At 52.7% G+C, this 14,210-nt stretch overlaps 1 protein-coding gene across 1 annotated transcript; it reads left to right on the forward strand.

Moving 5' to 3' along the window:
• The first annotated feature begins 2,996 nt into the window (after positions 1 to 2,996).
• IFITM10 (interferon induced transmembrane protein 10) lies at positions 2,997 to 13,592 on the forward strand. The gene is made up of 3 exons (XM_057412893.1): positions 2,997 to 3,459; positions 4,362 to 4,776; positions 13,324 to 13,592. Exons 1-3 carry the CDS (start codon positions 3,434 to 3,436, stop codon positions 13,471 to 13,473), a joined length of 591 nt encoding a protein of 196 aa, XP_057268876.1. The 5' UTR covers positions 2,997 to 3,433; the 3' UTR covers positions 13,474 to 13,592.
• The last annotated feature ends 618 nt before the right edge of the window (positions 13,593 to 14,210 follow it).

Consider the following 14,210-nt stretch of genomic DNA (forward strand, 5'->3'; position numbering starts at 1 on the left):
GTTAAGGAAATTACTTAACCCAAAAGGGCTGGCTGGGTCCTGGAAACCAGTCATGCAGTCCACTGTTCCTCAATAGCCCAAGGGTAGAACAAGTCATCCACTGCCAAATATTTATCTACCGGAATATGAGAGTGTTGTTTCTGCTGGGGGGAATGTGGGGGGATTGTACTTAAGCCCTTAATCATGCCATGAGTACTGAACATTGTCTCAGTGAGAACAGCCACAGGCTTGGTCTTGGCCAAGAGCTGGAGAAGCCAAGAGCCAGGATTGTCCATCCATGCTTTTCCAGCAGGGAGCAAGGCACAACCCACCCCATGAGCAGCCTGCAGACAGCCCCACATTATCTTACCAAGCAGATCCTCAGGTTGACACCATTTATTGCACAATCTCTGCAGAACCCCATGCACAAGACAGTTCGGTAAGTCACTCTGCTAAATGTCTCCACTGATGCAAAGAAGATTTTCATGACATGTCCCCTTGAATAGTAGGGCACCTGGCCCTGACCCTCAGGTCTGTCTTCATGGGTCTGATCCTTCTCCAACCAGCTCTGCTTTGCTAAAAGCCCATCTAGACAAGGACCTGCCCAGGTAGAGGGAGAATGAGACCCCTCTCTTATGGAGATGACTTGCTCATTTGGTTGCCTCAGCAGTACGTTCATTTGGAAAACTATTTTTACTCACCATGAATGACTAAGCACATTGGTTTGGGTGCTGGTGGCTTTTTTCTTTTTCTGCTCTTTCTTGGATTTATTTATTTTTAGGTTCCTTTGGGAAGGAAAAGAAGTGGAGCGCAGACTGGAAGCTTAGAGGACAGGAGACAGAGATCAAGGGAGAGTGGGGAGATGGGTTTTTCCCCTGCAAGCCTCAGGCTACCTTACTGCTTATAGGGCTTAGCAACACACTGAGGAATTTTATAGGAGGTATAGGAAAGAACATTCAGGAGGCTGTGGGCTTTCTCCATCAGAAAAACACAGGGTCAAGTCCTAGTAATGGTTTCCCAGAGAGCTGGAGCAGGCTTTCATATGGAAGACTTTCTCACGGGTCTTACAGCACTTGGTTATGCTACAGCCCACATGTCTCTAACAAGATTACAGGAGAATTGCTTTGGGGCAGGAAACACCCTTATGTTCTATTTGTCTCATGCTTAGCACAAAGGGATGTGGGCCTTGACACCACAGTAATACAGATGACTATTCATAGTCACTCCAGCTTTTATTTGAAAGGAAAGTGGTCCTAAACCTTATGGTTGAGGGCTTGCATGCATGACCTTGAAGGACTCCCAGAAAATTGGAGGAGTGTTAAAACAATACAGAATATTGAGGGGTTTTATTCATTGAGCCATTTTTTTTAAGCCTATTGCCTGATTTTGAAGAGTCATATGAATGGTTTTAGAACTGGTGATGTATGGTGATATATGCTATTGTGATACACAGTAATAAATCTCTCATTGCTCACACTTCACATCAAGAAAGATGATGAATTACCAACCCAAAGACCCAAAAGCACTCTGCAAACTATAGGGCTGACCTGGTACGTGGAGAAGAGAAAAAGCAGCCATGCAGCCTCCCTGAACTTTGTCTGCTGCGCAGCAGGAAATGTGTCCACCTCTGTTGATCTGACAATCCCCTACACCACCCTGCTGCCTCCTCTTGCCTCCTCCAGAAGCCCTCTTTGACCTTTTCCTCTGCTCACTCTCCATCCCTGCCTGATGTTAAGAAGAGGAGGAGCCCTACCTACACAACTTTCCCCAGGCAAATGAACAGCAGGCTCATCAGTAGCTCCTATGATAGGCACCAATCTGCATCCAAGGAGTTTCGTTGCTCCTCCTGAACCAGCTCTGCACAGGTGCGAGTTGCCTGGGATTGTCCAAGCCCTTCAGAAAAGCTGGTGGCAGCTGGCTGCAGTTCTGCCTCTCCTGCAAACCTCTTAATCCCACAGGAGCATCATTCTCACCCCAGCACTGCTTCTGCTTCTTAGAAGCTTCTTGGAGAGAAACCTGGGTCTTGTCACAGGCAGATAATAAAACCCTCTTTACTTTGGCAGAACCCAGCAGCACTTCAGCAGTGATAAATCCTGAACCAGATGCAATTTGTCCTTTTCTAACCAGCACAGGTTGGTTAAAGGACAGCGGGATTAAACCGGCCTTGTAGAGACTGGACCCTCTCCAGTCTGGGCGTGCTGCGGATGTGCAAGAAGTCCCCTCGCATCACACCAACCCATGGGGATAAACACAGGGTGTGTGCACCTACACAGGAGCCAAACCTGCCTGTGAACAGCTGAATAAATTACCATCTTTATTTCTTAGGTCAGCACTTTGTGGGTAGGCTTAAGGCAATGCCAGAGGATTTCCCTTCCCCTGCAGGTACTGCTTGCACGAACTTCTGTTTGACCCAGCCTGCTTCCAGTGCTCTGGGACTCCCCTGCTCCCCTTCCTTAGAACCACAGCAGAACCAGCTGCTGCCTCAAGGCCACCTGAGCTGGGCCGGGCTCTGCCACTTGCATGACACAGCGTGTCCTCACATCCTCACCCTCCCGGTGCCACAGCTGCATCCTCCTGAATGACCTGCAAGCTCTCCCTGCGTGGCACCAGCTGCTCTCCAGCATCACATCCCATGGGGGAATGCTACCACAGCACCCCAGAATTGCATTTCCATGCAGCTCCCAGAGTAGCTGGCAAAGGGAGGCAGCAAGCACTTCCCTGATCCTGTGCCAAGCCCAGGCACGGCCAAATCCTCCTGCGCTTGTCCATCCTTCATGACATCCCCACCTCCCTCCCCTAAAGCAGCCGCATGCCCTGCATCCTGCTTCCAGGGTGCTCCCGCCCCTGCCCACACTGGGATTTGTTCAGTGCAGACAGGATTTATCACACCACACGCAGGATTTATCCCCTTTCCATTCATCCCCCACGACCGCTGTGCTGCTGTCACCTCCCCTGGTCGCGCAGTCCCAATCGTCCCCACACGCCCGTGCCACTCTTCCTTTAGGTTTTCACCGAGCCTATGGGAACAAACACGCAGCGAGTCCCCACTGCAAAGGTCTCTGTGAGTGACGCAGGAGACAGTCGGGCAGAGCATCCCCTCCAGAAGACCAGGGAAGCCGCTCGGCCGGGGCCCAGAAGATGCCCTTCTCCAGTAAGGCATTACCAGGATGCTCCAAGCAGGAGGTGACGTCCCGGTGGGGCTGAGACACGGAGGAGCTCTCCTGCGTGGAGCATGTTCTGGGGGGAGGAAAGGGGCTGCAGGCTGATCTTCCCATTCCCTAACACCCCCACTGCCCACCGCTAGTCCATGGGTGCCCTCCCTCCCCCCCTCCTTCCGCAACTCCGGCGCCGAGGAAGCCGAGCCGGAGGCAGTGCTGAGCCGGATATGCAGCGACTTCCCGCATCCCTCCTTGTGAGTATCCCTCGCTCCTCTTGATGCCTTCGGAGGAGACGGATGGACGGACGGACGAGCAGCCAGAGGTGGACTAGTCTTTCCTATTTGCAAAGCTGGCGGGAAGGGGGGGGGGGGGGGGCACACGACATCTTCCCACATCCCCTTCCCCATCCTCTGTCTTCATCTCCTCTTACCCCTCCTTCTCCTCCTCTCCGGGCACGATATTCTCCCCTTCAAAAATAAGGGGACGGGGTGGCGGGAATGAAACCTGCTGGCAGGTGGAAGGACTCGGGAAATGCAATCCCACCTGGAATCCCGCAGAGACTCGGCCAAAAGGAAAAAACGAAAAGGAGGGGAAATCCCTCAAAAAAAAAAAAATCCCCCTAGAAGGGACGGAAGGAGGGAGAGCGAGGGGCCGGGCTGCTCTGCCGCACCGGGAGACCCGCTCCTATCCCTACATGGGACAGAAAGCCGGAGGCCCCGGCAGACAGACCGACCGACAGACAGGCGGACACAGAGGGCTTGCTGGGGGTGCAGCCCGGTTTCAGCCGGCAACTCCCGCGGAGCCCCCCCGGCTCTTCCCAAGTGTTTCCTTCTGCTTGTATTTCTTTCCGTTATGTTGTTTTTGTTTATTTCCTCACTCATGGCTCGGCGGCGGGTCACGCAGGACAGCGGGCAGCGGAGGAGGGAGGCCGCAGGAGAGGCGGAGGGATGCTGCCCGCTCCTCAGCCGCCCCGCGGCAGCTCCGCTCTGTGGCGGCGGCTCCGTGGTCCCCGGACTCAGCGGTGCTCCTTCCGCCACTCCTCTCCCCACTCCCTCGCTCCTCTCCCTGCTTTCTCCTCTGTCTCCCTGTCCCGCTTTCTCCTGCCTTCCCCCCTGCGTCTTTCGTTTTCCACTTCTTACCCCCTCTTTCTCTCCTCACCCCCACTCCCCCGCGCCTCTCCATCCCCTCAACCCCATTTTTTACGGAGGGGGTTTGCTTTGCCAGGGCAGAGCGCGGTGACTCCGCGGCAGCCACCACGGAGAGGACACAGGATCCCCCCTTGGGCCCGCCGTGCCCCTTCGAAGGGGTGGCCTGGACCCCGCGCCACCCCCAGGACCCCCCGCAGGGCTGCTTTGCCTGCATCGCCAAGCCCCCGGCTCTCCGGCAAGCTTCGCCGGTCCTGTCTCCTTCTTCTGCCGTTTATCTCATGGAGAGCAAGAGCTGCAAAGGGGACAGCCTGCGACCGGCGGTCCCTTGCAAGCACTCGGTGGAGAAAAAGACGATGACCAACCCCACCACTGTCATTGAAATCTACCCTGACACCACCGAGGTGAACGACTACTATCTCTGGTCCATCTTCAACTTTGTATACCTCAACTTCTGCTGCCTCGGCTTCATCGCCTTGGCCTATTCACTGAAAGTGAGTACTGAGCATGCAGCACAGGGTAATGGGTGGCTGGAGGAGCGGGGGAGTGTTTGGTGGTCACGCCTGATGTAAATCACATTTTTGCCACACAAATGAGAGGTCCCATTCGCTGGGGATGGGAAGAGCAGAGGTGTGTTTTGGAGATAGGGATGCTGCTTCGAGTGGGGAAGAGGTGCTTTGAGTTGCTCGGGTACCCTCGGAGTTTCCTCTGTACTGCAATAGCAGGTTGATGGGCTGGCTTGGCTCATGCTGCTCCCGCAGGTATCCCAGAACTCGGTCCCTTCCTTGTCAGTTAGAGATCATCAGGGTAGGACCCAGCAGCATCAAACGGTCGGGCAGAAGCAGTAAGAAGCAGAGGGCAGTGATCAGCTGGTGCCTGGCAAGTTGCAGCAAGGGAGAAGCTGCCAGGGTGCAGGGCAATCCTGCCTGTTCAATTCTTGCCCTCTTCCTAACTAAAACACCAGCCAGCTCCTTTCCCCCACCACTTCCGACGCCTATAAATCCCAAAGCAAGCCCTGGAGACCTGCCAGCATTATCAGAACAAGCCTCAGGTTGCCAAGGAGGTGGAAGAGGGTGCAGGGGGTCTTCACAGAGCATCAGATCTAGAGGGAAATAGAGCTGTGTTGATGGCGGTGGCATGGAGCACAGCCCATGATGGGAATAGGAACAGGTTACTCCTGGTAGCTGCAGGGCAGAGCAGCCCGGTAGGGATGGCACCCAGCAAACAGGCTGGGTGGCTGACAGAGAGAAGGGCCAGGGCTGCCCTTCCCTTCCCGGCCTGACAGAAGCAAAACTGACTGAATGGATGTGCAGAGAGCCCGGGGCAGTTGGGTGGCCCCGACAGGAGCGAGCTGATTTGTTTTGGCAGGCAGCATTTAGAGGAAGGCAAGGGCGCAGACGGGCTTCATCACAGAAGATCAATTAACCCCATCCAGCTCCCACAAGCTGGACAGCCAGTGCCCAGTGCTGCAAGGAGGCTGCTCCTGAGCCCATCACGGTTTCTGGTAGAAAGGCTCAGGGACAAGTCTGCAGACCCGTGAGCTAGGCAAACCCAGCACTGGCACTATGGTGTCTGCCTCAGTTTCCCCCTCCCCAAGATGGGAGGTGAGCACACATTCACCACCCATGTAGCAGGCTTCACTGGACCTTGCTTCCTGGGTAAGTCCCTTAATAGCTTAAGTCATACTGGGATTGAGCATCACCACAAACAGGACTGACCCAGGGGCAAATCCAGGCAGCGACAGACTAACACAAGTGGAGGGAGAATCCCTTAACACCCCCCCCACTCTTCCAGCCCTTTATGGAAGAAACTGGCTTCCTCCATATTTTTCATGTCTTTGCTCATCTGAATTTGCCTTTGAGATACAGTCAGTATCTTTCCTGTGCAAGAGGCATGGTTGCAGCAGGCTAAGAAATAGTGTTATGTCACCAGGACATGGCGGTAGCTACAGCAGATATCTATTATCTGGGTAGACGTGGTCCCTTAGTTGCAGCTAGCAGGGGGGGCAGGACAGCCTGAGGACCAAACTTATCCAATATCCAGGGGACAGGATGAAGTAGGGCCTACCACCTACAAAGCTTTTAGAGGCTGGACCCTTCACTACCCTTGACACGAGGTGGAAGGAAGAACAAAGCCCAGAAGTAATCTGGGATCGCCAGGGCAGAGGCGTGAACTCAGCATCTGGCTGCAAAGGTCTAGAGGATATAAACTCCACTGTGAAAAAAGAAGCAGTGGTGAGGGAAGGCAAATGGTCAAATTTGCTCCAAATCAAGAAAGGAAAATATAAGATGGCTGTCAAAACCCAGCCTTGGCTTTTGGACTGCAGTGGTGGCAGCTGATTGGATATAATGGTGGTACCCAGACAGATGTAATGCTGAGCGGGTAGAAATAACCCTGCTCTGGTCTTGGAGCTCCCCGGTATCTGTGACCCTGTGGCAGTGGGGGAAATGGAAACAAAATGTCTCTCAGAGGCACAGGACAGAGCTAGCAAGTGACTGAAAGGATGGCAGGTGCCTTCATGGGCTGCCATCAGGATCGGTGGTGGGAAGCAACAGGGATGCTGGGGAAGCAGCAGATCTGCCCTGGGGAAAACCACTGGGACGCTGAGAAAGACAGGATCCTTCCTCACTCATAGCTACTGCAAAAACCTTCACAACATCCTGGCTAGGCTGGATGTTGGAGTTATTCCTCCAGGAGCCTGTTGTTTTCATCTCTTCTATAGTCAGTGAGGTTTCTCCCAGAACTTCGGAGAAAGCAGAAGCAAGAAACATCCTGGGACAAATGTCCCTTTAAACAGACTTTTCTTGTTCTTCTGTAATTAAATGAAAGGACAATTGAGCAGCAGATACTTAAGTCGCAGCCTTCCAAAGATGCCTGTGCTCTGCAGAGGCCGAGTAAGGTGCTGTGGGAGGGAGAGGAGGGGAGCAGCCTCTTCCCTTCCCTGAGCCTGTTCTGGGATGTCTGACTGCAGAGTCCTTGACTGGTTTAGCACAGGGTTCCTGGCTGAAGGGCCATCAGTGTGCTGATGGCATCAAAAGGTTCCTGGGTTATGGTTTTCACATTTCCTTTAAATAACTGAAGCATCTAGCAACCTCAGGAATCATTTCATTATCAAAGATAGCTTTTTCGATACCCCGCCATAAATGTCATCTGCTTTTGCCAGATTCATGCTGTTAATAAAACAGTAGATCCTTCGTCCTCCGAGTCCGTGAGAGGTTTCATGAAGTATCTTAGCACACTGTAGTATCTCCACCAGTTTCGGCAGCATAAAGCCCACACTGGAAGACAGATGTATGCCTTGGTACACTTGAATGTTACCGTAAAGCTGTCTCATTCCCCATGCTCACTTTTATTGGTTTTAGACCCTTCAGTGCCTCCATGTCTGCCTGGCCTTTTGCACGAGCTGCAGCCTTCTAGATCTCTTCTGCAAAGAAATGCTATTTCATGGTGACCAACATTTACTAAAAAAATACCAAAAACCCACCCCAGAGTCAAAGAATTTATATGCACTTATTCAAAGAAACACACGAAGTCAGAGACTGTGACACCCAAGCCAGGTACTCTGTGTGACAGACATCCCAGCCAAGTGCTCTGAGTAAGAATGCAATGGCACACTGCATCTCCATTTACACTCGTAGCTAAACCAGATCCTCAGCAGACGCAGCTTGTGGGACTGCAGCAGAGTCACACTGACTCACATATCCCCCAGGGGTGATTTCTGGCATCTCAGGCTTCTCAAGGTCAGCCTGAGCACAGACATGTAACCAGCCATAACAGTGTGTTGGTGCTGGTGGAGAAGAGATAAATAGCAGGACCAGGGAAGTTAGAAACTCTAAAGTTACCTTAAACCCAGCCCAATACAGGTGCAATGATTGCTCCAATGGCAATGCTTTGGATTTGGTTGCTTTTGATCAGGAGTAAATGCCATGGCCTGATATTTGGCAGCTCTCTGCCTCTCTCTTTCCCAGCTCCAAGCAGTAACAAATGATGCATCAGTGCTTGGTGGCAGGAGATTTCACTTCAGTCATTACGAGGTCCAGTCTGGGGAGATCCAAATCCTTTTCAGTATCCATTATGCCAGAGGAGCTGGGATCTGAGACAAGCAGTGGTATAGATGCCTTGCTGCAGCTGTGTGGAGACAAAGATGTCACGAAGCTCCACTGGCTTTTTAAGCCCCACCAGCAGCCTGCAGGGCTGCTTCCAGTTTTCCTGCCCCTCAAGGCCACAGAAATACACAGTGTGATAGCACCCCAGGAGACATGAGCTCTCCTGCCTGTTCTCTGCCTGGCCCTTAGCACACAGCTGTGGGCACGGTTGTTTGCCTTCCCCTCTTGCCACTTGTTGATCTTCCCTGTTTCAAGAGGAAGCAGACGGGCACAGATCCATAGCTATTTATTAACCCTGAGAAGCAGAGAAGCTGTGGCACCTGGCCTCTCAGGCAAGCTCTCAGCCTGCTTTTCAGGAGGAGCGATGGCTTATGGAGGTGGGTGAAAAGCAGGGGTGACAGCGCCATGACAAGGGCACAGGCAGGGTGGAGAGCTCTTGACCGATTCACAGAGCAAATAAACCCAAGGATGCCTTCCAGAGCTCCTTATGTTAGGGACACTGAGCTCTGCACAGAAATCAGTTTACAGACAAGCAGCTGTCGACTGCATGCTAAAAGCCAGGCTGCCTTAAATACAGCCTCATTAGGATCGTTATCAACAAACCATTTGTCTCCTCTTGCAAGCTGAGGCAGCACTTTTTATTCACACAAGTTCCCTATTCCTAAAAATGAGAGGGGTTGAGCCCCAGAGCAGAGAGAGGGGAGGTGGCTGCTGAGGAAGGAGCTGTGAAGGAGCAGGCAGTAGGGAAGGCTTGGAGGGAAAGCTGAAGGCAAAATCCCAAAGGGAGGAAGGACAGGTGATGGTGGTGAGAGGGAGGAGAGAAAGAATTCTTTGGTATCAGCATGCTGGAGATGGTGGAGGACAAGGTGAGCAGCCAGGAGGTGACAGGCAAGCAGGGAGGGAGGAAAGGCCATTGCTGGTGCAGGAAGGAAGAAAGATTTGCACATTAAAGCACAAAAGCAGGCTGTTTCATGGAAGGCCAGACACAGAAGAGGAAAGGAACTGTAGAAGTTGCCAAGCTGGATCAGAGGTAAGCTCTGCACTGCCCAAGGTGGAATTGCCAAAGGGTCCACCACACAAGGCTTGGGGTGCGTGGGAAGCCCTGCAGCCAGCAGATGTAATTATCCTTACACCAGGTATCTCAGTGCAAAGCAGGGCCAAAAGCCCCCATCTAGTTGTAGGAAAGGTGAGAAGGGTCAAAGTGATGATGGGAACAGAGTCTGTAACTAAGGAACACCACACCTGGGTCTGGGGTAAGGGGGTGACCTTGGAGACCTGTGGAAGGAAGCAGCTCCCTGGGATTGCGCACCAGCTGCCAGCACATTATGGTAATGGTGGCCACGGAATCATGAATATAGGAAAAGCTGAGCCTGGGCTATGAGAGAGACAGTGGCACCTCCTTTAGGTCAAAGCAGGAAAAGAGATTGAAAACTTACCTGCTCTCCAGAAGAGCTCCTCCTCCAGAATCTGGCTCAGATGCTGCAGTGGGACATTAAAGGGAGACGTCTGGAAGCATCTGGGGGTGCAAGGAGAGGCAAGAGTTTGAGAGGATGCACTGGAGAGATGTGGGAGGCTGGGGCTGCGAGTGGTTTGGAAGGAGAAACGCCTTTATGTTGCTCTTGTGTGCTGCAGAGACCCTGGCACTTATCTGGTGCTTAGAGGCCCCATTGCAACATAAATGATAATGGACAATAACGGATGATTTGCATGACGGTGACTTCTGAAGCTATATGTGTATGGGGAAATAGCAAGGGAGGAGAAGAAAGGGACCAAGGAATTGGTGGCCAAGGCCAGAGCAGACAGAGGAGAGCTAGGAAAGGTAAAGGACGGGGTTGCCGGAGACGAGAGATAGAGACAGAGTTCCGTGTAATGTAGGGTTGGGCAGGGGTAGGTGGAACCAGCTGGTGGCGCAGAGAGAGGAGGCAGCTAGATGCCCTTTGGTGGGAGTGGAAGGTGGCTGTCTGAACCATCATTTGGGCCCAAACAGGAGGGAAAAGGAGAGATGGGAAGGACAAAAAAAAGGAACTGGGAAGAAAACTGGGGCACTGGGGAGGGGGCAGCTCCAGGCACCCCTCGCTAGGGATGCTTATCAGCAGCAGGACTGGAGTGGGGCCAAGGGTAGGTCAGGTGCTGCTGAAGCATGCCATGGGAAAGAGCTACAACATCGGTCACGAGTGTGAGCCACTGTCAGGTGAAAGAGGCTGCTGGGAGAAGGTAGGGCATGGAAATTAGGGTGGCAGGGTGCCCTGGGGTCAGGAGGAGCAGGAGGTGAGGAGTAGGAGAGCTCCTGAGACCAAGAGGAACTGGCCCCGCAAAGGCAAAGTAAGCGGTTCACTGCAGGAAGAGTTGCAGAGCTTGGTGTTCTGGCTATGCTGCTCTGCTGGAGAAACCTGTGTCTGCCTGGCAAACACTTGATGGCAAACACTGGCTTGCCTGCAGCAGAGAGCAACCTCTTCCAGGGTGGCTTACAGTGGAGGAAGGGTCAAAAGGCACTTGCTCTGCATAGTTGCCTCTGGCAGCCACCGAGAAGAGGAAAGCACATGAGAGAGCTTTAAAGAGCCTTCTGTGAGAAGCGGCTGGGATTTCTGTCCCAAATCCAGTGCCTGTGGGTCTCTGGCTGCAGGGACCTCTGTGCTTCTCAGTGGGTGAGGATGTGCCAGCTGCCTGGCACTCCTGTGCCCCGGGGGTTTTGGGAGGATGCTAAACCAATGGATAATTTCAAAGGTGCGTCACCCTGGACGCAGCTGACACAGAAAGGCATGCAGGCTCCCAGGCTGACAGCTTGCTGCCTTCCCAGGGGTCATCCCCACTGCTAGCAGCAACAGCCAAGCCTGCCATGGAGCTATATGGATGGCCCTGGCTCCAGCTGTAGGCTCCCAGGAATGGGATGTAACAGAGGCCAAGGACATGGCACTGCAGGATTTAATACAAGGAGAAGAACAGAGCTCTCATTCTTGCCTATGTGCCTGCCAGTGACAGCTCCTGCAGGCCTCGTGCCAGATGCAGCCTCCATACCCACAGTCCAGGATTAGTGAAGAGCAGAGGGTGCTTGTGCAGAGGTCCTCACTGGTGTGAGAGGAGAGGACATTGCCTGAGGGTCTGAGATCTGGTTTTGGAGGCCCCACGAACCAGCATGGCTCAGTGGAAATGAAGGGGTTCATCAGCCCTTCCCAATACCTAGCAAGCAGAAGGCTTTCAGGACAGCCCCGTGGGTAAGCACTGCAGAAGGGAGAGAGAAAAAGTCATTAGGACGTGGTCTGAATCCATCACAGTCTTTTTGGAAAGCTTCCTGGTCCTTAACAGCCTTTCAGTATTTCTAGGTAGGACACCGGGGCTGGTTCTCCCAGCCTGACACCGACATCTAGTGTTAGGTCGGCAGCTTCTGGTGGCGCTCGCCCTGCCGGCAGTGCACCAAAGGACAGGGCCCGCAGCCTTGACCCTCTGGCCACAAAGCAGGCAGCATAGCAGGAGCTGCCGTGCCGTGCCATATGGTCCCTGGGTACCCCACTCGGATACAGGAAAGGGAAGAGGGGTCGAATCTCCCGGTCCCTTTGTCCAAAACCCTTGTGGCTCCAGCTGCCTGGGTCTGCTGAGTGCTGGCTGAAGGGGCAATTTGGGGACAAGGACACATATCTACTAGGAAGAGATGGAGCCTGAGCAAAAAGCAGATGAAGTGCTGCTGGTGGGCAGTGCCATCAGTTGCCTGGGTGTGCCATCTGCTGATGCCATCACTGCCTGCGAGTGCCATCCACTGTCCAGCTGTGCTATCCACTGCCTCCTAGTGGCATCACTGCCTAGCTGTGCCATCTGCTGCCTAGCCATACCAAGCACTGCCCAGCTCTGCCATCCGCTGAGTTGCAGTGCCGTCCACTGCTGGCAATGCCATTGCTGCCTTCTAGTAGCATCACTGCCTAGCTGTGCCATCCACTGCCTGCTGGTGCCACGGCTGCCTGGAGGAGGCGGGGACAGGCCAGTGACACAGGCATGCACAGTCCTTACCCACTGCAGAGCTGCCCCAAAGCAAGCCCATGAATGTCCCAGCCTTCAGGGTAATGAAGAGAGCAGAATGCGCTGTCAGGATTGAAAACTGCCAGTGGCAGAGGCGCTGCACGAGCTGCATCAGACCTGCAAAAGGAACTCATTAACCCAGGACTGCTTAATATGCTGGAGGCTCGTGCACAGCCCTGGAGCTGTAGTAGGATACTCTGCCAGCGCTCACCCACTCAGCCCCTCAGTGCAGACAGAGGCATGGGGACGCACACCAGAACTGCAGCCAGCCCTCTTGCTCGTGGCCTGGGTGAGGTGAATTCTGGGGCTTCAGGGCCAGAGGGCTATGACATGGTGGGAAGGATGCTTGAGTGCCCATGTGCATGGGGTGCATGATGGCATCTCAGTTCCTTTATGCATCTTCAGGCTCAAAAGACACTGCCCCACCCCAGAGGCCATAGGGACCTGGTTTGCCTGGTTGGTAACAGCAATGGGTCTTCTCTGCTTCCAGAGATTTCCATCCCACAGGTGTTACAATCCTTGGCTTCACAGGCTCAACCCATAGCAGAGCTGGAATGCAAACCACACCTTGGTGTGTTTTATGACACCCCACGCATTCAAATCATAGAATAAGCAAGGTTGGAAAAGAACTTTAAGATCATCAGGTCCAACCTTTACCTCAGGACTGCCAAGTGCACCACTAAACCATGTTACTAAGGGCCTCATCCACATAATCTACATGGTTTTTGAACACTTTTAAAGTGTTTATCCTTGAATGCTTTGAACATTTTGAACATTTCCAAATGAAAAGAGGCACTGCTCAGTCCTCATCTGCTATACAGGTGCCCTACAAATAAATTGATTTTTTGTGAGTGTTGTTTGAAACGCTTTGTCTTTTGTATGTCTTCCAATTCTTTTATTTAATTATTTTTTGTGTGTGTATCTCAGGTCCGGGACAAGAAACTCCTCAATGACTTAAATGGAGCTGTTGAAGATGCCAAGACAGCCCGTCTTTTTAACATCACCAGCTCAGCCCTTGCCACTTTCTGTATAATCCTTATCTTCATCTTCCTGCGATACCCCCTCACTGATTACTAGAGTGAGGCCAACAGCAGTGGCCGCCGCCAAAATGCCTCTATGCCAGAAGTGTCTGCAGTTGTTTCTTGTAGTAAGGGCGCAAAAGAATAAAAACAATACTCCACCTTGATTGCAAAAAATTAGAGAAGAGCCAAATAAATACATAAATAAAAGTGAAAAGAGTTTATCAGCCCAGGTGAGCGTACCCTTCCTGCTCCCAAAAACAGTACGTGAACTGCTATAGGAAAGGGTCTCTAACACATGTACAGGAAGAAAAATAGACCAAGAAATATTTATTTTATGGTCAACAAGCCATGTGACAAGAGTGTGCAAAGCCCAGAGCCACGCATGCCTAGCAGCAGAGAGCTGAGCTCTGGGGAGCAGTGGGGGTCTTGTCAAGCAGGAGGCATGTGCAGCAATGGATGGGTTCCACAGCAGGGCTGGCTCACAACATATCGGGTGTGTTCAGACTGCCCCACCACCTCCTGATGTATGGGGGTTTCTTTTCCTTTTCCTCTCTTGAATTTCATCCAATGTTCAAACAACCCCCAACCCCTGGAGAGCTGAGGGTGCTAGGAAGTTCATGCTAGGGAGCCCCAATATGTTACAGAGCAGGCTTCTCCTCAGGATCTCCTGGCAATGCTGAGAAGGAAGGCACCTTCTGGAGAACTCACCTAAGTCCCCTAAACAGATTCTGTATTACAGTATTCTGTAAACAGTCAATAAAAGATACCTCTGCTAACTGGTGCTGCTGGGTT

The sequence above is a fragment of the Pezoporus wallicus genome, unplaced genomic scaffold, assembly GCF_028554395.1.
Source record: "Pezoporus wallicus isolate ANWC-B61680 ecotype Strahan unplaced genomic scaffold, APGP_CSIRO_Pwel_v1 scaffold_6885, whole genome shotgun sequence".
Classification (NCBI taxonomy): Eukaryota; Metazoa; Chordata; class Aves; order Psittaciformes; family Psittacidae; genus Pezoporus; species Pezoporus wallicus.

What these genes read in the sequence shown, in the direction of transcription:
- IFITM10 (XM_057412893.1), top strand. Translation starts at nt 3,434, where the DNA reads ATGGACGGACGGACGAGCAGCCAGAG. An exon ending in GGACGGACGAGCAGCCAGAG is followed by an intron (nt 3,460 to 4,361) that starts GTGGACTAGTCT and finishes TTGCTTTGCCAG; the next exon opens with GGCAGAGCGCGGTGACTCCG. An exon ending in CCTTGGCCTATTCACTGAAA is followed by an intron (nt 4,777 to 13,323) that starts GTGAGTACTGAG and finishes TGTGTATCTCAG; the next exon opens with GTCCGGGACAAGAAACTCCT.